The 21,462-nt window shown below is 27.4% G+C and overlaps 7 protein-coding genes across 15 annotated transcripts; 5 read left to right on the top strand and 2 right to left on the bottom strand.

Annotated features, from left to right (window-relative positions):
- The first annotated feature begins 147 nt into the window (after positions 1-147).
- Positions 148-1,154, top strand: LOC100646140 (39S ribosomal protein L9, mitochondrial). Its single transcript, XM_003395640.4, has 2 exons — positions 148-285; positions 368-1,154. The coding sequence occupies exons 1-2, from the start codon at positions 160-162 to the stop codon at positions 1,088-1,090; spliced, it is 849 nt and encodes a 282-aa protein (XP_003395688.2). The 5' UTR covers positions 148-159; the 3' UTR covers positions 1,091-1,154.
- A 287-nt stretch (positions 1,155-1,441) lies between these two features.
- On the top strand, positions 1,442-5,292 carry LOC100652276. Its single transcript, XM_003395607.4, has 6 exons — positions 1,442-1,623; positions 1,756-1,888; positions 1,963-2,470; positions 2,567-2,767; positions 2,832-3,070; positions 3,150-5,292. Exons 1-6 carry the CDS (start codon positions 1,568-1,570, stop codon positions 3,354-3,356), a joined length of 1,344 nt encoding a protein of 447 aa, XP_003395655.1. The 5' UTR covers positions 1,442-1,567; the 3' UTR covers positions 3,357-5,292.
- LOC100651002 (INO80 complex subunit D) lies at positions 4,136-9,192 on the bottom strand. 4 transcript variants are annotated; one of them, XM_048406091.1, is made up of 3 exons: positions 8,068-9,192; positions 6,361-7,804; positions 4,136-6,242 (listed from the first exon to the last, which is right to left on the bottom strand). In XM_048406091.1, exons 2-3 carry the CDS (start codon positions 7,736-7,738, stop codon positions 6,076-6,078), a joined length of 1,545 nt encoding a protein of 514 aa, XP_048262048.1. In that variant the 5' UTR covers positions 7,739-7,804; positions 8,068-9,192; the 3' UTR covers positions 4,136-6,075. The 4 variants fall into 4 exon arrangements, with proteins under 4 accessions (XP_048262048.1, XP_012163794.1, XP_012163795.1 ...); XM_012308404.3 differs by having other exon boundaries at positions 6,361-7,875; positions 8,068-9,191; XM_012308405.3 differs by having other exon boundaries at positions 6,361-7,875; positions 8,363-9,191.
- Positions 9,193-10,453: 1,261 nt separating this feature from the next.
- LOC100647181 (dolichyl-diphosphooligosaccharide--protein glycosyltransferase subunit STT3B) lies at positions 10,454-15,152 on the bottom strand. Of its 2 annotated transcripts, none has more exons than XM_003395649.4 (7): positions 14,518-15,152; positions 13,612-14,310; positions 13,228-13,538; positions 12,619-13,159; positions 12,063-12,524; positions 11,869-11,959; positions 10,454-11,712 (listed from the first exon to the last, which is right to left on the bottom strand). In XM_003395649.4, exons 1-7 carry the CDS (start codon positions 14,736-14,738, stop codon positions 11,632-11,634), a joined length of 2,406 nt encoding a protein of 801 aa, XP_003395697.1. In that variant the 5' UTR covers positions 14,739-15,152; the 3' UTR covers positions 10,454-11,631. The 2 variants fall into 2 exon arrangements, with proteins under 2 accessions (XP_003395697.1, XP_048261762.1); XM_048405805.1 differs by having other exon boundaries at positions 11,539-11,747.
- Positions 15,153-15,158: 6 nt separating this feature from the next.
- LOC100649690 lies at positions 15,159-17,044 on the top strand. The gene is given in 4 exon segments (XM_020862964.2): positions 15,159-15,613; positions 15,682-15,849; positions 15,935-16,207; positions 16,210-17,044. Coding segments are annotated over 4 exon segments (1,089 nt in total). The 5' UTR covers positions 15,159-15,504; the 3' UTR covers positions 16,749-17,044.
- LOC125385091 (follicle cell protein 3C-1) lies at positions 16,903-17,952 on the top strand. The gene is made up of 4 exons (XM_048405810.1): positions 16,903-17,044; positions 17,219-17,490; positions 17,598-17,669; positions 17,750-17,952. The coding sequence occupies exons 2-4, from the start codon at positions 17,224-17,226 to the stop codon at positions 17,858-17,860; spliced, it is 450 nt and encodes a 149-aa protein (XP_048261767.1). The 5' UTR covers positions 16,903-17,044; positions 17,219-17,223; the 3' UTR covers positions 17,861-17,952.
- Positions 17,953-18,006: 54 nt separating this feature from the next.
- On the top strand, positions 18,007-21,427 carry LOC100648393 (zinc finger protein ZFP2). Of its 5 annotated transcripts, none has more exons than XM_048405808.1 (6): positions 18,007-18,451; positions 18,534-19,628; positions 19,701-19,786; positions 19,848-20,163; positions 20,471-20,574; positions 20,633-21,427. In XM_048405808.1, the coding sequence occupies exons 2-6, from the start codon at positions 18,749-18,751 to the stop codon at positions 21,350-21,352; spliced, it is 2,106 nt and encodes a 701-aa protein (XP_048261765.1). In that variant the 5' UTR covers positions 18,007-18,451; positions 18,534-18,748; the 3' UTR covers positions 21,353-21,427. The 5 variants fall into 5 exon arrangements, with proteins under 5 accessions (XP_048261765.1, XP_048261764.1, XP_048261763.1 ...); XM_048405807.1 differs by having other exon boundaries at positions 18,007-19,628; positions 19,848-19,904; positions 20,019-20,163; XM_048405806.1 differs by having other exon boundaries at positions 18,007-19,628; positions 19,848-19,904; positions 20,016-20,163.
- Positions 21,428-21,462: the final 35 nt, after the last annotated feature.

Below are 21,462 nucleotides of genomic sequence, written 5' to 3'. Positions count from 1 at the left end.
ACTTTGGTTAGCTTCAATGATTACAACTTATGTGCACGTATAATAGTGCGTTGCTAACTACTCAAATTCCGATCCGTGGTTAGTTAACAAGGCGTATTTCATGGCGTATTCTAACCAAACAGAGAAGTCACAGTAGTTTAAAATTGAATATCAACTTGTATGGTATGCTTTTTAGTTGTACCTAACAAACAAGTAAATATGTTAAAGTATACGCAACTGTGCTTGAATTATTTAAAATCAACATTTCTTTCTCGTCAGAATAATATATTAGTGCAACAAAACCGGGTAATATTTTATTATCTATTTTGCAGAAAATTAATACAAGACTAAGCGTTTAAAGGTGAATAATTATTGCTTTCTATTTTAGAACACGTATATCTTAAAAAGAAAATATCGAGTACCGCTTCATAAAAAATATGAGAAGCTACCACGGTTAACACATAAACATTTCATTTATGAATTTGTAGAGCATTCAACTCAAAGGAAACAAAAAAAGATTGATTTAGTTTTGTTAGAGAGTGTAAAAAACATTGGTGAAAAAGGTCAGAAGGTATCAGTATCTTCTCAAAAAGCTTATGAAAGTCTGATATTACCAAAATTGGCTGTATATGCAACTCCTGAAAATCTTAAAAAATATGTAATCGAAGATGTAGATATCCAGAGAAGATTATCTAAATATAGCTCTCAATTTGTAGAAAAAACAATAAGCATATTATCTCAATGTTATTTACCAGTAATAATGTCCATGGACCATCCATGGACTATAGAAAAATGGCATGTGAAAGTAGCTTTTCGTAATGAAGGATACATTGTACCTGAATACGCTATAACTCTTCCAGAGAAGACTATATCTGGACCTGATTTACTCATTGAAAATAAAGAATTTTATGTTATTGTCAAAATTAATAATATTGAGGAAGTTAAAGTCAGATGTAGAGTACATCATTATACTTCTAACTTAGAAAAAAAGATTGAATATGATGTACCATATTACTTACTACCAAGCGTAGCAATTTTCGCAGAAGATCAATCAATATTAAATTCCCTCCCAAAACATCCTTTGGCTGATAAAGAAAGTGTAGAAAAATAAAAAGTAAATAATAATTGTATTATAAATATTGTAATAAATAAAATATTTTGTTCGAAAAAATTAATTAAGTTGTTATGTCTATATTTTATTAATATGTGAAATACAATTATAATTAAATAATTTCATTGTACACGTATATGTGTAGATATGCGTGTATTTTAAGTCTTACGAATTTGAATTAAAAATTAAGTGATTTTTTTCAATGATAATTATTTTGCTCACAATACATACATGTATGTTTACAATCTTCCTTATTGATGTAATTCTCCTTTTTATCATATATCTGTATTTATGAAGTAGATATACATATATATATATATATATATATATATGTATGTATATGCAATCAATAATTAATTTATGTAGTATTGAGTGTTAATTTGCTCTTCATTTTTCTTTTAGTTAACCTGACTTCTTACTAATTCCATTATTATGAATGAAACGTATCATTTTAGTTTATTATATTGATATTTAGAAATGGAAGAAAGATATTTTGGATGGGATGAAATTTCTGATGGATTACTTTTATTAAGGTAATAAAGTTTTTAGAAATTCAAATACCTCATATGTTTGTATAAATTACATCCCAAAAGATAATTTATTCATAAATAAAATACAACAAATAGCTATTTTACTTATTATCTTTCTCTATATTTAAATATTAGTACACAAAAGACTGAGGATGAGCATACCAAAAAGACTAAACTACAATCTGATCCTAATCATGTATCAAAGGTATATTGTCCGCACTCATACTTGATTTTAAATTTCCATGAAACCTTAAGTCAACGTGATAAGGTAAATAATAAAAAGTAAAGGAATTTAATTACAATATCTGTAATTTGTTTATTTCAAAAATATATCGTTTTTAGCTCAAATTTAGGAAATATTATTTAAGGAAGGTAGCTCCAAATGAACCAAATGTTATTATTTTACAAGATATAAAGGATCTTGTAATGTATTTATTAATCAGTCACATAAGTCCTCAATTTGTGAATTTCTTCTTTTTACCAATTGTGGATCGCTTTTTGAGAGCTGCAATACTTTATTTTCAATATTATGTGATAACATGGGAAGAATTAATGAAAGAACGTACAGCTACTATGAAAAAAGCACCAAATCCTTTGGCTCAAGGCTATAGATATAGATATGCAGAAGAAATGCAAATTCTTCGTTGTGTCTTAGGTAGAGAATATGCTGATTTAATAGTAGGTTGTCATGATGTTATACAATATCATCATATGACTGGTGGAAAAAAAGGAGCTCCATCTGTGACACAATCTCAAGGAGAAAAGGATTTACGAATATTTGAGGTATTAATCTGTATGACACATCGTATTGTCTGGATAGCTTTAGAACGCAAGTATTTCAGTTTGATTGGTGAGTGAAAACTATAATAAAATAGAAAACATAAACTATCTATAAAATAATAAATATATAATTATATTCAAACAAAAAATAGGATATTTGTTCTAGAAATAGAATTGCACAGATTATTTAGAACTGAAACATATAATATAGCTGAAAGACGAAGTCATATCATTCAAGATATGTTACCTAATGATATCCAAGTATTACAAGGTCACAAAATACAAGTAAAAAGAAAATTATTAAGAAATTCACCCTTAATACAAGGATTGATATACTCAGATTCTGACTATCGTCTTCTATCTTTAGGTATATTACATACTTTTATATATTTCTTTACAAAAGAAACAAAATAATGCATTATGGTTTACAGGAATAGAGGACAATTCAAATGACGAACGCATTCTTTATTTGAAATATGCACTTGTTGCTAAAGAAGATAAATTACATGAACTGGGAATAAAAGTAGGAATTTTAGGAGAAAATAGAACTAATTATGATATCCTACTAATGCCTCTGGAAGAAAAAAACGAAGAACAAGACAAAACTCAATTATCAGATAGAAGAAAACATGAAAAAAAAAAAAGTGTTAAGGATACAATGCAAGATGCAGTAAGTTTTTAAAAATGTTCTGAATACATGCATTTATTATGATACATTAATGTCATATTTTTTACATTTAATATCGTAGCAAATATCTATAAAAGTACAAAGACTTCCGTCTTTTCAAACCAAACCCAATCTAACACAAGACTTTTCAACGAGAACAATTAATATTTCACCAAAAGGCTACAAAATTGCGCGTCAAAAAGCAAGGAAAAGGTGGTTGATTAGAGAAATTAAACGGCAAGGATATAAAGAAACGGATACATACTCAATAGCAACGATGATAGATTAATTATTTTTTTGAAAATAAATTAAGAATTATAAGCATATTTGTGTCATAATATAAATTATCGTAATTTGAATAACATTCTCTTTTAATTGAAAATTTATAAACTTCTTCTATGCTATTATGTGAGCAAATATAAATGTTACAAATTCTTAGTTTACGTTAGTTATATTTTTAAATAAATAAAATTTTGAAATTTGTATTATTTGAATTAAACATATGATATATATAATATATACAAATACAAATTAAAAGATATACAAATATATACAAATATATCGTTATAACACAACAAATAATAACAAACAACAAATTTTTGTTGAGTATGTTTGTTGAATTAAAGTAAAATAAATAGAACACAAATCAATGTTGATTACTATTTCAAAACTGTTTTATTTTTCGTGTAATTACTTAAAGTTAGTATGAATTAGTAACAATTAAATATTTGAAAATATGTGTCTATATTTGGTTTCCTAAAAAAATTTACTTCATGCAATAATTTAATTTCTTTACATTTAATATTATTTTGTAAGATTGAGTAATAATGAATAAAGAAATACAAAGTATTTATATTTTTAATTATATAAAAAGAAAACTGTTGATAACTAATACAAAATATGGAAAACTACTTAAAATTATTCGTAACGCGCATTGAAAAAATTTAGAAAGAAAAATACTGATAATTATTTTTATCGCATAAGATATTAAACATAGACACATATTTCGAAAATAACGCTTTTAGGATATGTGATAAGGGTGGATAAACTGAGTACAATAAGACAATGTAAAAAATATGCTTATTATAATTGGTAATGCCTAATAATGCGTACTAATGCTGATATTTTACAAGGAGATACATATATAGGTACATTTGAAGCAATGCATTGTTTTAAGATTAAATTTTGCATTGTCCTTATATAAATAATTACTGTACCTACTTACTACCATTATATATAATAACAATATATATACGACATTAATTTAATCCCAATATGGGTTAAATTGTAAATTATATTGTATTTCTGTCCATTTACAAGTGGCAAATTACTGTCCATTTGCATTGGTTTACATTTAAAACATTTATTATTCAAGATATACTTCCTTGCGACCTATTATTTATGAATAATGACACGCACATGTAACGTACAAAAATTAATATCTTAAATAGTACATTTGGCACAGAAACTTTGATAATAAAAACTAGATCTCACAAAAATCTGTACAATTCTAGTGTCACAAGTAAGTTGTTTTTTCTGCTGCTTTACTCTCTAATGACATTTATTTATAGTCTACAAAGTGATTCAACATAGTTCTTTTTCTTTAATTTCGATTACGATATGTATTAAAATTATGATAATTTGAAATATATTGTGTACATTTGAAAATATTACATGTACGTAGATAACTCTAGTGTCAATACTATAGCTATGTTGTAATCATTTAAATGTTAAATGGCAGTAAATGATTTAGTTGTTCTTATAATTAACCAGAGGAATCTAGTTTTTTTTCTCAGAATCTGTGCCCTCTTACAATTCTTTAATCTGAATTTTATATATTTTTACTTTGAATAATAAAATAATATATCACGTGTCATCTTTTCTTATAGGCTGCAAAAGAAATTGAATCATATTACAATTACTAAAGATATCAAAAATGAAACTATTTCGGCACTTCTTATTAAGTTGAATCTTTAATTATATGTTACAGTTATCTATTACTGAACATTTATCTATATGATTATAATACAAAATGAAGAAAATGATGATAGTGGTGATTATGCATATATCAATAAGATTATTTGCGATTACTCGCATATATTATTACAGCAGGCAGATGATAAAAAATGAATATGACCATTTATATGTATATGTACTTTTTTTTAAGTTCAGTCATGTGTTCATGCAATTCTATTTTATAAATAAAGTTTCTTAGTAGAAAATAATCTGTTAAAACTTGTAACTTCTGTTTAAACAAAACCTAAGTTATATTCATATCAAAACATACAACGAACTGAATAATATACTGACTTTTAACAAAAGACTTTACCTCTGTTTAAAATAGAAACTTTATACAACTTAGAGAAATTATATAAAATCACTTGATTATATTTTTACAAAATATTAATGACTATTATTTGCAGCTATATCAGGGTACTTAAAAACAAAATAAAAATCATTAATAGTGAATAAAGCAATATGTAAAAATAAATTTATGTGCCCTGAAAAATTCAAATATAGTAGAATTACTTTGTAGGACTGTTTTTTTCTTTTGACTTTTGTATCTTTCATAAGCAAAAAGTATTTATTGTTATACCATTATAGCTACAACACTGTAACTGAACTTTTAAATTGTATTCAAAATAATTCACAAATGTATAAAAGAACAAGATGATTTTACGATTTTTTCGTGATTACTTTTTTAGCAAGGATGGAATTTGTAGAATTTATAAGAAATATGATCTCTTTTCTTCCTTTTTATGAGAATCTAACTATATGATGTAATTGTACCCAATGAAATTTATATTAAATTAGTAATAGTTAACTATTTTTTGTTACTTTCTGTATGTCAATCCCTGCCATTATCTCGGATTTTTATAGTTACATAACGAAAGTCAATAACACAATCTTACATTTAGCAGCACATACACAAACAGTATTTTTTTCTATATTGTAAGGAACACACGTGAACTCGTTTTCAAATTATTATATTACTAAAATAGGCGGGGCTACGAAGCAATATCTGACATAAGTTGAGCCAATAAAGCTGGCTCTAAAAGTCCATGCGTTTGCCCCATTCTTTCCAAATTCCGTACATCCTTATCCACTGCCTCTAATGCTCGCTCCAATTCTTCTTCTTCTTCTCTTGATGGTTCATATTCCCCATTTCTGCCTTCTGAAAATATAAATCTTATTTTATTTTTAAATTAAAGTAATTCATAAGAATAAATATATTTCACACAACATATTTATATAAATTAATATCACACAATACAAAATATCATTATAATTACCAATAAAGAGGTCATTAAAAGCATCAGCAGGTAAGTTGTTGAGCACATTGCCAAAATCATGCTCTGCAGGATCCAAAGAAGGAAACACCTCATGATCTCCCAGATCTTTAAGTCCTCCTCCAAGACCAAGTCCTAATCCTAAATTTAAGTTAGCAGAATTTGAAGTTCCTTGTGCTACAGTATTCAAATTATTCAAAGTTTTTGTCTGATTTTCACTAGAGTTTATTTGATTCAAATATTGACTCTCTTCATGTACTAGAGTAGGATCTTTAATCTCAAGTTTATTTGCAAGAGGCCGCTTTCGTTTCTTTGGCCTAGATTTTGGTTTAGGCCTGGGAATTGTAGGAGATGTTGGTTTTTTACGAGCTTTCTTTGGTTTAGACTCTTGGGCTTTACGATGATAATTATCTCTTTTCCTTGCATGTTCTGGACAAAGAGGTAATTCATGTGCAACATCAAACACAGGAATACAACATTGTGTATTATCACTAAATTTGGCAGTGCAATGTTCAAATAAAAGTTGATCTCCATTCAACATAATATGACGAGAACAATGGCGAGTACAGGGCAAAGATATCTGTTGACATCCTTCAGCTCCACAAAGCCCACCAACTAGAAGTGGCCCGTCAACCACTTTACTTGTATTTGGAGAACCACTTAAAGCTCTTGCTGTAGATGCAGGATCCTTGCAAGCAGCTTCTAGCAGACATCTAGCTCTATCACGTAACAAAATTTCTGAGTCTGTCCCACCTTTATGTAACTGAAGTAATCTTCTTCTTAGTTGGGAACGCAATTGAGAAAGGCGTGCAGAACGATTCAATGTTGAAGTGCTTTCTCCAGAAAACCAATAACGTTGATAAATTGTCATTTCATCTCCACTAGAGTCACTATCTGATATTTCATCCCCAGCTCTAGGATAATACAATAGTGTATGGTCCCGACTTTGCTTTCTATTTTTTAGTCTTTGTAAATTTTCAATATGACGCTGCTTTTGTTGAATTGCTTTTGCAAATTTATAATCTATATGTTCACCATCACCACTACCACTGCCACCACCACCAACACTACAATCAGCATCTAATTCTACAGCACGGTCTTGTACAGCTTTGAATTCCACATCTGGTACGGATGTTATCCTTATTCTTTGTTTCATACATTTTTCTTTAGTCTTACTATTTTTGCAATTTTGCATTACTTTAGAATTTTTAGAAGACACTACTGAAACATTTCTTCCTGTTGCTGTACCAAATGGCTCTGGTTCACTGAAAATATATGGATCGACATCTTGACGAGCCTCAGTTTTCAGCAAAGCCTTCAACCGATCCGAAAACTTCAATTTATTGTCCATGTTTGAGTTTTCGGATATGGGGACCTTCATTGATTACCGCTTTCCTTGTATCTTGTTCCACCTGCATTCTCAAATCCTCTAAATCTTTTTTCCTATCTAGATAAAACTTAGTTCAAACCATGTGCCTAGATCCAAGTCCATACATAAATATTTCTGAATTCATAATACTGAGAATAAAAAAATAAAAAGTTATTTTTATTGTATTATATCACAGTTTGATTGTTTTTGTATTTGCTTTAGACATTAATGTTTACATATGCATCAAGGTAATACAACTAACAAAATGAAATTTTGTACAAAGTATAATAACTTATAAAATAGTCATATCCACTACATATGCTAATAATATTAATACGCACCCAACTTATATACATGTATCTGCATATGTACAAAACTTAGTTTCGTCATGGGTTATGCTTTGATAGAAACATTAAAACTGATTACCTACTATTTAGTATCAAATTTTATAGTGGAATTTTACAAAAAATCTTGTATAGTTAAATGACAGTAAAATTTATTGTGTGTTTTAAAAGTGCAAGTAATACTTTAGTAGTCAATAATATCTAGATCAATTAAAGCTATATATCACTATAAGTATAAGTTTAAATTCACATATTCCTGTACATATATGTATCAGATGATTACTAAAGTCACCTGGTTCAAACAATAAGCGTGAACTTAGTCCATGGCTAGATCAGGATAAAAACAATCCTTGCCTCGCATAGCAATTCACACTAAATATACCCTATACATTTTCAAACAATTTCATTACATGAAATATTAAAGCATTGAATGTGAATTCTAAAAGTTCTGACAAACTTTGACAATTCAAAGCCATATTAATAAACATTTTATTTCTAGTGTTGACATGAGTACATGATGTTGGATATCAACACTGTTTGGTTATGTTCACTCCTTATATAGGCAATAAGACACTTTGCAAAATACTATAATTAAGTTTCAGTAATATAGTCAAAAAAACTCATAGGATGAATCTTGCAGCATATTTATACCCTATAACAAGGGTAAACTATTCACAAATACTATCACGAAATCCTCTTTATGAACTCGTTTCGTTTAGTTTAACCGAGGTTGGGACAATGGAAATTACTCCCAACAGTAATGGAGGTTGTTGCCCAATCAGAAGCAATCCGACCTTTTTCGTACAAAATACACTCCAACGAGATTGAAGATTCACGCACAAATTTTAGCATTCATCGATAATAACATTAGAAAGACATGTCAGATATAAAGAAAGCAAAATGGCGGACACTGCACACACGAACAGTTTCTCATGCGAAAAATCTTTGAATTCACTGTATTATCATTATGAATTCGATATACAAATAATTTATGTCCACTTTAAGTGTTAACTAATTTTAAATGATAATTTACGAAAACATATATTTACATGATTTCGACTATTTCTATTGGAAATGTTTAGATTGTTCTTCGTTATTCATTTTGACATAACCTTTTAACTATTTTATGTATATAATAAACCTAATTTCATTTCTACTTCTTTTCTTTTAGAAAATAGGATAGTATGAATAAAACTACAAATATAATAATATTTCATTTTTCAATCTTAAAACATCCATTGTATGATCTAGTTTCCTTAATGCTATATTGCATTCAGAATAATTATATTTGATTTACATAAATGTATAGCTTTTCGTTAATATTTTAAAATATGGCATGTATAACATGACATATATAGAATATTATATTATGTTATTTAGTAACATCATTTTACCCAACTTTCTTGATATTAATATTAAAAGAATAAATTATATAATTGATTAATTTACAATGATAGTAATTAATATAATGTATCGAGAAATATTGAAATAGCTGATTTTAAATAAATTTTAGCCTCTTACAATAAACATTGAAAATTTCACGTAACATAGAATTATTATTTTTTTGTAGAATATGAAATGCATAAAAAAGATATTATCTTTTGATAATTAATAAGTAATAAACAGTGCGTGATCTACATCTATTCAAATATAATTAACATACTCTAAGAGGATATTATACTTAATTAAAAAATATAGATGTAGAAAATCTATATATAAATCTCATAAATATTACTTAAATACGTAAAAAGAATAATGAAAATAAAATAAATTATGCATGTATTAAATATAAAAAGCGATGAAGTCAATGTCAAGAGCAATAATTTTCATATTGCTACATAACCAAACCATATTTTATATTTATTCGAGATTTTATTCAAACATTTAATTTTTGAATTAATAAATAACTAGATTCTATATTTGTGTAATAAGGCATTACAAAAGACAATCAAAATTCATAAATCTAGTAACCTTCAAAAAGTTGTTACCAGTGATCAGCTGATTTTGACATTTAAGACTATAACCTATTAATATATTACAAAAGACCACCTGTTGATATAGTCCATCCTTTCCGAAAAAAATTGGAATTGCTTAATTATTAATATTTTACTATTTAAAAAAAAAGGTAAGTGAATTCAAATATTATATTAATATCTTATTTTGTCAAATAACATAAAATAAAAGTATGCAAATTATATAAACAAATTTTTTTACTCTCTTGTGTATACTAAATATGCATTTAGTATACACAATATACATATATATTTATTATATTCATATATAATTCATTATTATATAATTTTTAATGCTTGCCATTTTTCTAATATAATTGCATTAGTCTTCCGAATTTTATATAGGAAATAAAATAATGTTATCAGTGATATGTATTACAACCTTGTTTCATTTATATTTTTTTGTTTTCTTTATAATCAAATATACACAATGATTGTGTACACAGCTATTTTGCGTACTTAACATTGCTTTAACTATAATTTTGTGATCTTTGAAATACATACAATTGCTAAAAATAGTAATTGGATTATGTACATATTATAAATAAACAATATGTTTTATAATAAGAAGAATGGTTACAATGTAAATCACAAAGATATAAATTTCAAATTTGAATGAAACATGTGAACTATAGCACTGTACTTAAAAAAAGTGCTAGAACAATGGACAATCAAAAAATTATAAGATAAAATAATACATTACACTTAAAAGCATATTTCCATTGCATAAAATTCAATTTGTCTTCTATATTTTTAAATTCTATAAAAAAAAAAGGAAAAATAAATCAAATATTAAATGTACAATGCTTTTAAGTGACAAGTTCCTTCTTACAAATGTTCAACAAGAATAGTATACAATACTGTATAACTGTGTATACATAACACATATTTAATCCCTCTGATCTCACCTGTTTGATATTTATAATAAACATTCCCATTTTTTCGTTCAGTTTGACTAGTGAATTTTCCTTATTAATGTTTAGTGTGCATTACACGGATATAAGAAAAGTTTACGCATTAACTCTTTTATCATATTTCTCATGTGATAATTCAAAGCTCATTTTCGTAATTTGCAATCAGAATATAATATGCATAAAATCACGTAAGCAAAAAGCTAGAGACTACTTAAGTACAAAGATTTAAATTGTATGAATATAGAATTCAATTATATTCAATTCAATTCAATTATAGAAATTCACCATATACTGTAACCATATAGAAATTATATTTTACCTAATCGATATGTAAAGTAGTCATACATAGATAATATTTCATAATTTTGAAAAAATAAGAAATTTTCGTAGTGTAATGAATAAAATTGAAAACATGATCGCTTTTTTAAAGATCATTTTTGTTAAAAAATTGTCCCAATTGCTTTCAGTGTTGAAAATTTCTTTTATTCTATATTTAATTGATTCGAGTTTTAATGATATTAAAATCTTAATTTGAGGTATAATTTGTGGTAGACCCAAGGGACGGTGTATAATTCTTTTTCCTTATTATAAAAGTTATATTTGAAAATTATTATGAATTAGATAATAAATGTATGTTACGTAGTTTTTCGTTGAGGTTTTTGTCCTTTAATAATAGTTGGCCGGCCTTTTATGTAACCTTTCTTGCGACGTGGTGTCTGTAACATTAATGTCCCCCACCCCACGATTTCAACTACATTTCAAAATTACACAATGTTATGATTTAAAGAAGGAAAAACGATACGATTAAGAATTCAACAAAAGTAAATATTTTAACTGCGTTAATTGTTTAGCATAAGAAATAGAATTCTCACCTTTTTACTAACATATGAATTAGCATTTCGTGCAACAATTCGTTTAGATATTGGAATGCTTGGTCTATTAAATTCATTTGGCTTTTTCACCCTAAAATTGGATTTGAATAAGGACATTTGAAATTTATAAGTATAAAAATTATAAAATTTATAAAATTAATTTATGATCTTGTTATTATCATCTATAAAATTACCTGTAAATTCTAACAAGCCAATGTTCAGTCGTGTAAGCTTCTTCCAAATATGTTAACTGGAAATTTTTATTTCCTATTTCGGCATTACGCGTACGATCATAACCAGAGGGTGATCGATAATCAATCTTTACTTTCCCAAATCGGTAGTAGCTTAATTTATACATTAGTGAATTCAAAAGGGTAGGTGAACCTTCCGAATCCACGCGAAATTCTCCTTTTTCAGTAAAATAATCACTTTCACGAATATCTTGTGGATGTTCGCCTTCAGCAATTCGTACCATCCAAAGGAACTTATTAACGTCATCTCCGGAATATCCAATCATTCCTCCAAAAATAACTAATACATAATCTACATCTAATGATGTCATAATTTCATAAGCAGCACTTTCATTTGAGCTCATTGCTTTTCCAACTAGAGCTATATGTGAATTATTCCAAGTGTTATTGTCCACAAGCGTAGTTCTATGTTAAAATGAAAATGCTTCACATTGTATTATATTGTATTATATATGCAAAAAAATTTAAATAGCACATTTTATTCTCTAATAATATATACCTATTAGCCATTCCAGCAATTTGATAGCCATAATCCCACCAACTCATAATCCTAGCATCAGTTGGTGTATTTTGTGCTAACCAATAATAAGCTTCTCTGAAATCATCTAGAATAGCTCTACCTCCATCGTTACTATATGATGCCAAAACAATCGAAGGGCTAGAATATGCATTACTTGTAATCCAAGTACAATGCAATGTAAACATCATCATTAATACAAATGCACCAATGACAACACCATTTCGAAGATTAACACCTAATCCATCTCCATTACCCCTAAATCTTTCATGTCTCATTCTACGAAGTTTACCAGCTTTATCATAGAGTGATCTACCAGGACTTCTTTCTCTTTCTTCTTCACTTTCTTCTTCACTTCCATTATTACTTCGGTCGTTTCTTTCATTGTCTTCCTCTTTGAAAAATAATTCAAGAAGATCACTAAATGCAATTCCAGCAAGCATACAAACAACTGGAGTTAAAGTGAGCATAAGCCTCACCATTACTCCAGCAAAATAAACAGCACTTATAGCATACAATATAACTGTAAAATAATTATAATTAATATATTTGTGTAGTAAATTAATAAAGAATTGTTTTCGTAAATCTTACCAAAAACACGTTCATCATTGATACGTTTAATGCAGTACCACAAGCCCACAGGAAATGTTGTAACAAGAATGTGTAAATCAAAGAAAAAGCTAAACCATGTTGTAGGTTGATGTTCAGAAACAGATGCTATTATTGGAATGTGTATCTTTGCATAACCAGTATCCCAAAGTGAATAAAACCTTCCACTCCAAGGTGCAATAACACCGGTATAAGTCAAACATATTAAAATAAACAAAAGAATACCAGCTGTAACTACAACCACTCCTCCAAAATATTTCATTTCAGATTTTGTAAGTACAGTTCTTAGATATCTATAATAATAAAATATACTGTATTACAGAATTTGATATATTAAAATTATACTAACATATTATATCAACACACCTGAGAGTTGCCACAAAAATTAATAATCCAAACACACCTCCAGCTGCCATGTGTTCTGATGTTCTTATTGGTTGAAAACCAACAAATGGTATTTGCATACTCAATAAAAGTCCCAGAATATAAAATGTAGTATAACTTGTAAAAAGACGATTACTGAATCGATTCATGATTAATAATGCAAAAACATGAAGTGGAATTAAATTAATGATAAAAACATAACCACCCCATGCAGATACCATATAAAAGTAGGACAGAGCAGTCATAGAAGCCCAAAAAATAGAGCCAGTTTTAACTGACTTAACCCACAGATAATATGTAATTTGTAGTGCAAAAATGGCAATGCCTTCATTGTCATAACTTCCTGCTACAGATCTTGAAATGTAACCAGGTACAATTGCAATAAAACACGCTGCAAATAAACCAGCTCCTGCACTCCATATTTCTTTTGTTAATAAGTACGTAGAAATGGCTGTAAGACCACTAAATATTGGAGCTAAGAATACACAAATGTCTCTTATATGCACTGGGATGTTTAAAGAATGTAATATATAATGTATAGATCCAGATGTTATCATTAATCCAGGATAAACAGTTCCACCTACAATACGACCCAGCGGATACCATGCTCTTTCATCAAACCAATTTAAAAAATTATAGAATCCATGTTGTACCATATATGCTGTAGCTCTGTAGTTAAACCTATGTTATAAAAGAATATTTTATTTTATAGTAATGTTTTATAATAACATTATATGTACACATATATGTAAAGCTAATTTACTTTATCAATTAAATTATTAATAAATATGAAAATTATTTTTTATGAACAAAATGTTAGGTAAATATTAAATAAAAAATATTAAATTAAATAATTATTATAAATTAATAATAATTAAAAATACGTACCAGGGATCGAATTCATGTATGATACTTTCAAAACGTATCACCGCGAATAACCGAGAAGCAAATCCTGAGATCCAAGCAAGTAACAAAACAGTAAAAGTAATAAGAGAACTAAGACCAGCGGCGTTTGTTAACGTAGAAGTTTTCATTTGCTTAGACGTCGATTTCTTGTCAGGGAACATATCTTTTCTAATATTTGTAATGGATGTTCTATTTGGCAACATATTTCCTTTAAATTTCTGAATGTAATGATAAATATTTCCGTGAAATTTTAACAGACATTTGCCATGAACATATTAACATTTATTTCTATTCAACACGCTGCAAATCAAGCTGCTTGCAACAAATTATCAAATCACTATGCCTAGGCTAGGAGTTTAAGACACGTTGAACACCGGCTACGTGTTAACCATGACTTCGCAATGACGTTCTCTACTTACTTTCATAGGAATATGGGTACAGGAATGGTATGTTCAAATATGCGCCTAAACGCACACCACGTTCGTTATGAATATCAAGCTGCTGATTGGTTTCAATAACAACACATAAAATAGAAACAGTTTGTCTACCAATGGCATTAATTTTATATCAAAATCACATCCGGTCATCGACTATGATCTAAATACAGATGCAGTCACATATAATGTACTTATTGACACTTATCCTAAACCATCATATCCGGATAATCTTATTACTTAACGACTGCTTGCTATAACATAATACGCTGCGAAATTAATATTTCCTGTTTTCGTTACAACATATAAGAAATTTAAAAAATTTTGGTATGTAATCGTAGAAAATATTATGAGCGAAAGAAACACCTAAGAAAGTGAAATTTTTGTACATGAGGAACTGTAAATTATCTTTTTTACCACGTCCACCGTTTAAAAATAGTGATTAAAAAATTCAAAATAAAGTAATGGAATAGCATGAATTAAATATCATGAGTGAGAAATTTCGCTAAGTAATATAAATGAAAATTATTCTCTCATGTTTACTAGCAAGGAACAATTAATAAAACGTACTGGGAAAAGTTCTATTGGTCGTTATGATTTCTTAAAACTTTTAGTTACAGAATTAAAGACCACTAAATCTAAAGGTAATTTACATAAAAAAATTATATAATTATTATATTGCATAATTATAGAAAATAAATTATTTCTACAGAAGCAAAGGAACAAGTGTTAGCAAACCTTGCTAATTTTGCTTATGATCCTATCAATTATGGATACATAAGACAACTACAAATAATTGATTTGTTCCTTCACGCTTTGTCAGAAAATAATTTAAAATTAGTACGTTTTGCAGTAGGAGGTATTTGTAATGTATGTGCTGGTAGGTATATAGTGGTTTAAAAGATTTATTTTCAAAAAGTACATCCTTGTGATAACTATTAATTAACAAAAGGATTATATTTTAGATCCAATAAATAAACTATACATTTTACGTAACCAAGGCATTTGTCTATTAACACCATTACTTTCTTCACAAGATGAAGATATCATACTTTCAGTAATTACTAGTTTAATATCTTTAATTACCCCTGATTATAAGAGTGAAGTAACAACTGAATTAATTGGAAAAATATCTGATTTGTCAAATCATGAAAGTAATCGTATTAAAAACTTAGCAACAATATTTTTAAATGATTGCACTGAAATAAAGGATAAAGTTGAAAATTCTAAAAATACATAGAAAATATTTTGGAAGGATATATACCTAATTATACCTTGATACATAAAAAAAAAGTAGTTAAAAAATTATATATTATAATTCAATTGTACAGTAAAATGAAGTTCTCAAAGCCATTCTTTAAATTGCTAAAAAGGTATGTGCAAAGATATTGTACAGGACCTTCAGATATTCTAAACACTATGAAAGTTGGAAATGAAATATCAGTTTTTAAAACAGTTACCAAAGATGATATACTAAATTTTGCAAAATTAACTGGTGATTATAATCCAATACATTTTGTGACATCAAATAATCTTGTTCATGGTGCTCTACTCAATGGCTTAGTATCAGGAGTACTTGGTACAAAAATGCCAGGCCCAGGAACCATAGTAGTTGGACAAACCTTTACATTTCCAGCACCATGTTATGCTGGAGATATAATAGAGATAAAAGTGCAAATTGTTTCTATAAGAAAAATCATGAAATGTGAATATATTTGTATTGCAAATGGAAAAAAAATAGTTTTAAAAGGAAATGCAAAACTTATCAAAAAGTTATAAAATATCAATGCATAATAAAGCAAATATGTATAATCTTATCAACAAGAAAGTAATCTAGATCTTATTGTTGTACATATATTTATTTGTAGTTTAAGATTATATTCATATTAAAAGAATAAAACAAACTTTTTTTAAATACAATATGATTACAGTACTGCAGTATTATGAAATATTGCTTATTATGAATGTGACCCATTTTAATTGCTGATTTTACAAAACAAAGCGCTTTCAACAAAACCTGCACGTCTTATTGATTTTCATTACTTCATGCAAATAATGCAGACAATTTGATTAATGTAAGTATCATTAAACTGAATATATACTTGTATACTTTATTAATACTTCACAGTTTAGAGTACAGATTTTTATATATTCTTAATATACTTAGATACAGCTTTCTTTTATTGGTAATTATTAATTAAAATAATCTTATTCATAAGAGAAATCTGAAATAAGTATTTTTTTTACAGAAAAGATGAATTTGGCATTTCTGTTATCAATTCTCTATTTCTTATCTGCATCAGCAGATCAAATTAAAATAAAAGTTTTAAATGATACTCTTAAAATTATAACTACTGAATTTCCAATTGGTTGTGCTTGTGGAATTTTTTTAAGTGGACAATTTAAAAAGGATGGCAAAGAACCACCTACAGGAGAACCTGCTATTCTTCATGATTTGCCTGGATCATTTTCATGTACTCCAACTGGGAATAAACTGTGCACAAATAAATGCTTGGACACTGTGAGTTAATCTATAAAAATACAAAATTATTACCATACATATATTTTATTGATGATACAGTTAATTTCTTATCTCAAATAATGCAAAATATGAAATATTTACTATAGATTATTAAACATCTGCCAAACAGTCCTAAAATACTATGTAATTCAATAAAATATGACTGTCATAAGGAAAGGGTAAGTTTTATTTTAATGTTTCACAATAGCTTCAAATTAACTATTAAACAACATTATATTATATAATTTCTTTATATTAGGCTTACTTATTTATTAAAAATTGTAACAGTGGATGGATTAATACAAATCTTTCTGCTGGAAGAGAATATTGTTGTAAGGATGGCACACCATACAAATGTCCAGTATATTAAAATAAATACCTTTTATTATGTATATGTTCTCACTTGTTATAAATGTATAAGCTTTATACTTTTTTAATTGAATAAAACCATTATTGACTCTACCACATTTTCTTCTTAAATGTCCCGCTTCTTGTCTAAATATAGATTCAAGAACATCACATATACTCTACAAAGAATCAAAGGAATCCCAGATAAATATCTGAAATCTTCATTCTATAATTAAATTGTCATATATAAAACTTTGTTCTATTTTGTGCACTTTAAAAAAGAAAAACTTTCGCTTTACATTGAGTTTTTCTCTATACTTATTAACATATGAGGTATGATTTTGATCTTTAATTTGTGCCATTGGGTCAAGTTCAGGCATAACCCCAATAATATTACAGATGACAATGTTAAATTTAAATTAATCAGCTACTTTAAATTTGTATCTCAAACACTCTCTACTTTTATAGCCAACATTAAGTCTGTATAAAAGCTAATTTTTATTGATACAAAAAAGATGGAAAGATTATTTATCATTTCTATTATTAAGAAAACAATGTGAAGCTCTCTATTATGAATATTATTTTGAATAAAAAACATTATAAATAAAAATTGGTAAGAAACATGTGTGCAAGACTTTTAGCATGTCCTTTGTGCTCACAACCAGGTTTTTTAACATTGGATGCATTGCGAGCAGGATTAATAAGCGTAGCAACACGACCTCTTACATGCCCTGTGTGTAATGAAGTATTGCTTGGTATTGATAAGCTTACTATTCATTTATTCAGCCACACTATTAATTTAAGTAATAATAATACAACAGAGTCATTGAAACATACAAATATTATTACCAGTACTCATAATCCACCAATAATAAATAATGTAGAAAGTATTACTTTTCAAGATTGGAATATGTCTAAAATACAAATTACAGATTCAAATAAACTTTCACAGAATAACTTAAATATTCAAAATAGTTTAATATCTTCGCAAAGTCTGCAAAATACAAAAGATGAAGCTTCAATTTTGAATCCAGAAGTTTCTATTCAAAATCAAAATTCTTTGAATCATATATCTCAAATTACATTTCCACAAAATTCAATTTGTGGAAATAAAGAGATACATACACTTCAAAGGAATAAAGAAATAGAATCAGAAAAACTGCCTCAACAAATGTTACAAGAAACAATAAAATTAGATTATGCTACACAGTACTTTGATCATCAAAACATTAAAAATGTAAAATTTGTACAAAATTATTCTGAAACAGAATATGAAAATGTCCAAACATTTAAAAATTGGATAGAGGATCAACATTGTGAACAACCAAACAAAGAAGTAGCAGACAAAATGGGAAGATCTGTGGATAAACCTTGTACCAATGAACAAATGATAATAACAAACAAATTTCCAAACATTATAAGTACATGTACCAATATACCATTGGAAAAAGCTAATGATAGGAATATACAAGAAGATTCATCTGTTGTATGTAATAAAAGACAAAATGAAAGTCTTGAACATAATGAGATATTACCTCAATTAAAACTTATAAAAACATTATCAACAAAACAAAAGACTGAGCGTTGCAATATATGTGGTTTTCATTTTCCTGATCATAATATTTTGCTTTTACATAAGCAATTAATACATATGATCAATGAAAAAGATTTAAATGTTATGCCTGAAAATTTACTTAAGAATTATTCATGTCACTTGTGTTCTAAAGTATTTAAAATGAGAGGTAGTTTAATGGTGCATATGCGAGTAGCACATATGGGATATAATTTAGGTAATTTGTTATTACATTGAAAGCGTATTAATATCTATTATTTAACAAACATTAACATAAACATATTTTCAGGTTCTTTGGTCAGAGGTGGACAAATAGAACTCATACTTAATGAAAACAAATTTAGTTGCCCCACATGTGGAAAAAAATTTAAGAAGGTGGTAAATATGTTTCTTTGAATATCTTTTTGTACAAAATAAAACAAATTTATTATTTTAGGAACAACATGTAATGCAGCATTTAAAAACACATGAAGCTAAACAATGGGAATGTGATGTATGCAATAAAATGTTTACAACGAAATATTTTCTAAAAAAACATAAAAGATTACATTCAGGAGAAATGCCTTATAAGTGCAACATATGTAATAAAACGTTTACTTTCCAGCAGTCATATCATAAACATAGATTATACCATAAAGATGATAAACCTTATACATGTACAACTTGTGGCAGATCATTTAAAGAATTATCTACTTTGCATAATCATGAACGAATTCATACAGGAGAAAAACCTTTTGCATGTGAAACATGTGGTATGTTAACTTTTGTAAGAATTTTATTTAAAAATGTGTTGCAAAAACTGAAATAATGCATGTTTTGTTTTCAGTTATTACTAACAATTTAATATGGATTGTTCTGTTTCTGCAATGTATGTATAACAATGTTTTGTAGTTTATTATATCTACTACAAATACTGCTTATATTTAGAAGTATGTAATAACTATATTCATACAGCATATATTTTGAGAATTTTATAATTAAAAGCTCCTTCCTATAATGAAAAAATAGATGCATAAATATGACATCATCTTTTTTATAATTTAGATGCTTGCTTTTTAGGAAAATGTTTTCGTCAACGTGTTTCATACTTGGTTCATCGTAGAATTCACACAGGTGTAATGCCTTATAAATGCACAACATGTGGAAAAAGCTTCAGATACAAGGTATATCAGAATAAAAAAGAAATACTTTTATGATTTTATTAATTATCCATTACTATAGGTAAGTCAAAGAACTCATAAGTGCCCAGCACAACAAACAGGAAATGTACAACAAACAAATATCATGGATCAGAAGTCAGTAAATTTACCAGATGTACAAGGTATACACAATGATATACGTAAAACTCAAAAGGATTTTTTAAAAGAAAATCAAACGATGCTAGATATTGTAAATAATGAAGAAAACAAATATGTGTTAATAATAAATACTCAAGGTCAGCATCTTTTAACAAAAGAGTCTAACATTGAAAAAATACAAACTATTGCAAATACTAACATTACAAATAAAAAACAGAAGTTAGAAGAATGTACAGGGACAAACAATGATAATGAAAAAACAGGGAATATGTGGAAATCTGACATTCCTAATAGTTCTATATTTAAGAAACCCTTTGACACTTGTAAAGCAATACAATCAAAAAATGAGAAACCATTTCAAGAAGATACACATGATTTCTTTTCAATGGTAATGTCTCCCCTTGAAAATGGACTATCTTCACCCACTGCTGAAATGGAACACTTAAGAGTATCATCTCCCACACAAAAAGGAGATATATCAAAATCTTATGATACTTTTAGAAATACAGGACATATCATGGAAATGAATATGTTTAATACTGATATAGAACAAAGTTTTAGTGCAGATAACAACACAAATAATTTACAAACTATTAACGAAGAATCATTGAAACAACTACTGTATAGTATTAATGAGAAATGATTAGAGAATTCGCCATAAAAAATTGAATTATTAGTTATCATCGTTATAAATAAATAAGAATTTTTCAAAGAAAAATTAATTATAAAAATTTATAATGAATTTTTTCCCGG

Source organism: Bombus terrestris, chromosome 5 (genome assembly GCF_910591885.1).
Source record: "Bombus terrestris chromosome 5, iyBomTerr1.2, whole genome shotgun sequence".
In the NCBI taxonomy this organism is placed as follows: domain Eukaryota; kingdom Metazoa; phylum Arthropoda; class Insecta; order Hymenoptera; family Apidae; genus Bombus; species Bombus terrestris.
Note: the sequence above shows the minus strand (reverse complement) of the source record. Positions and strands in the feature narration are given on the sequence as shown.

Coding starts and splice junctions, on each gene's coding strand:
- LOC100646140 (XM_003395640.4), top strand. CDS start 160: ATGGTATGCTTTTTAGTTGTACCTAACAAACAAGTAAATATGTTAAAG. Junction 286..367: donor TATTAGTGCAACAAAACCGG/GTAATATTTTAT, acceptor TTTCTATTTTAG/AACACGTATATCTTAAAAAG.
- LOC100652276 (XM_003395607.4), top strand. CDS start 1,568: ATGGAAGAAAGATATTTTGGATGGGATGAAATTTCTGATGGATTACTT. Junction 1,889..1,962: donor CCTTAAGTCAACGTGATAAG/GTAAATAATAAA, acceptor TATCGTTTTTAG/CTCAAATTTAGGAAATATTA. Junction 2,471..2,566: donor CAAGTATTTCAGTTTGATTG/GTGAGTGAAAAC, acceptor TATTTGTTCTAG/AAATAGAATTGCACAGATTA.
- LOC100651002 (XM_048406091.1), bottom strand. CDS start 7,738: ATGAAGGTCCCCATATCCGAAAACTCAAACATGGACAATAAATTGAAG. Junction 6,243..6,360: donor TTTTAATGACCTCTTTATTG/GTAATTATAATG, acceptor TTATATTTTCAG/AAGGCAGAAATGGGGAATAT.
- LOC100647181 (XM_003395649.4), bottom strand. CDS start 14,738: ATGTTGCCAAATAGAACATCCATTACAAATATTAGAAAAGATATGTTC. Junction 14,311..14,517: donor ATACATGAATTCGATCCCTG/GTACGTATTTTT, acceptor TTTATAACATAG/GTTTAACTACAGAGCTACAG. Junction 13,539..13,611: donor ATTTTTGTGGCAACTCTCAG/GTGTGTTGATAT, acceptor TTATTATTATAG/ATATCTAAGAACTGTACTTA.
- LOC125385091 (XM_048405810.1), top strand. CDS start 17,224: ATGAATTTGGCATTTCTGTTATCAATTCTCTATTTCTTATCTGCATCA. Junction 17,491..17,597: donor CAAATAAATGCTTGGACACT/GTGAGTTAATCT, acceptor TATTTACTATAG/ATTATTAAACATCTGCCAAA. Junction 17,670..17,749: donor ATGACTGTCATAAGGAAAGG/GTAAGTTTTATT, acceptor TCTTTATATTAG/GCTTACTTATTTATTAAAAA.
- LOC100648393 (XM_020862958.2), top strand. CDS start 18,461: ATGTGTGCAAGACTTTTAGCATGTCCTTTGTGCTCACAACCAGGTTTT. Junction 19,787..19,847: donor GTGGAAAAAAATTTAAGAAG/GTGGTAAATATG, acceptor TTATTATTTTAG/GAACAACATGTAATGCAGCA. Junction 20,575..20,632: donor GAAAAAGCTTCAGATACAAG/GTATATCAGAAT, acceptor CCATTACTATAG/GTAAGTCAAAGAACTCATAA.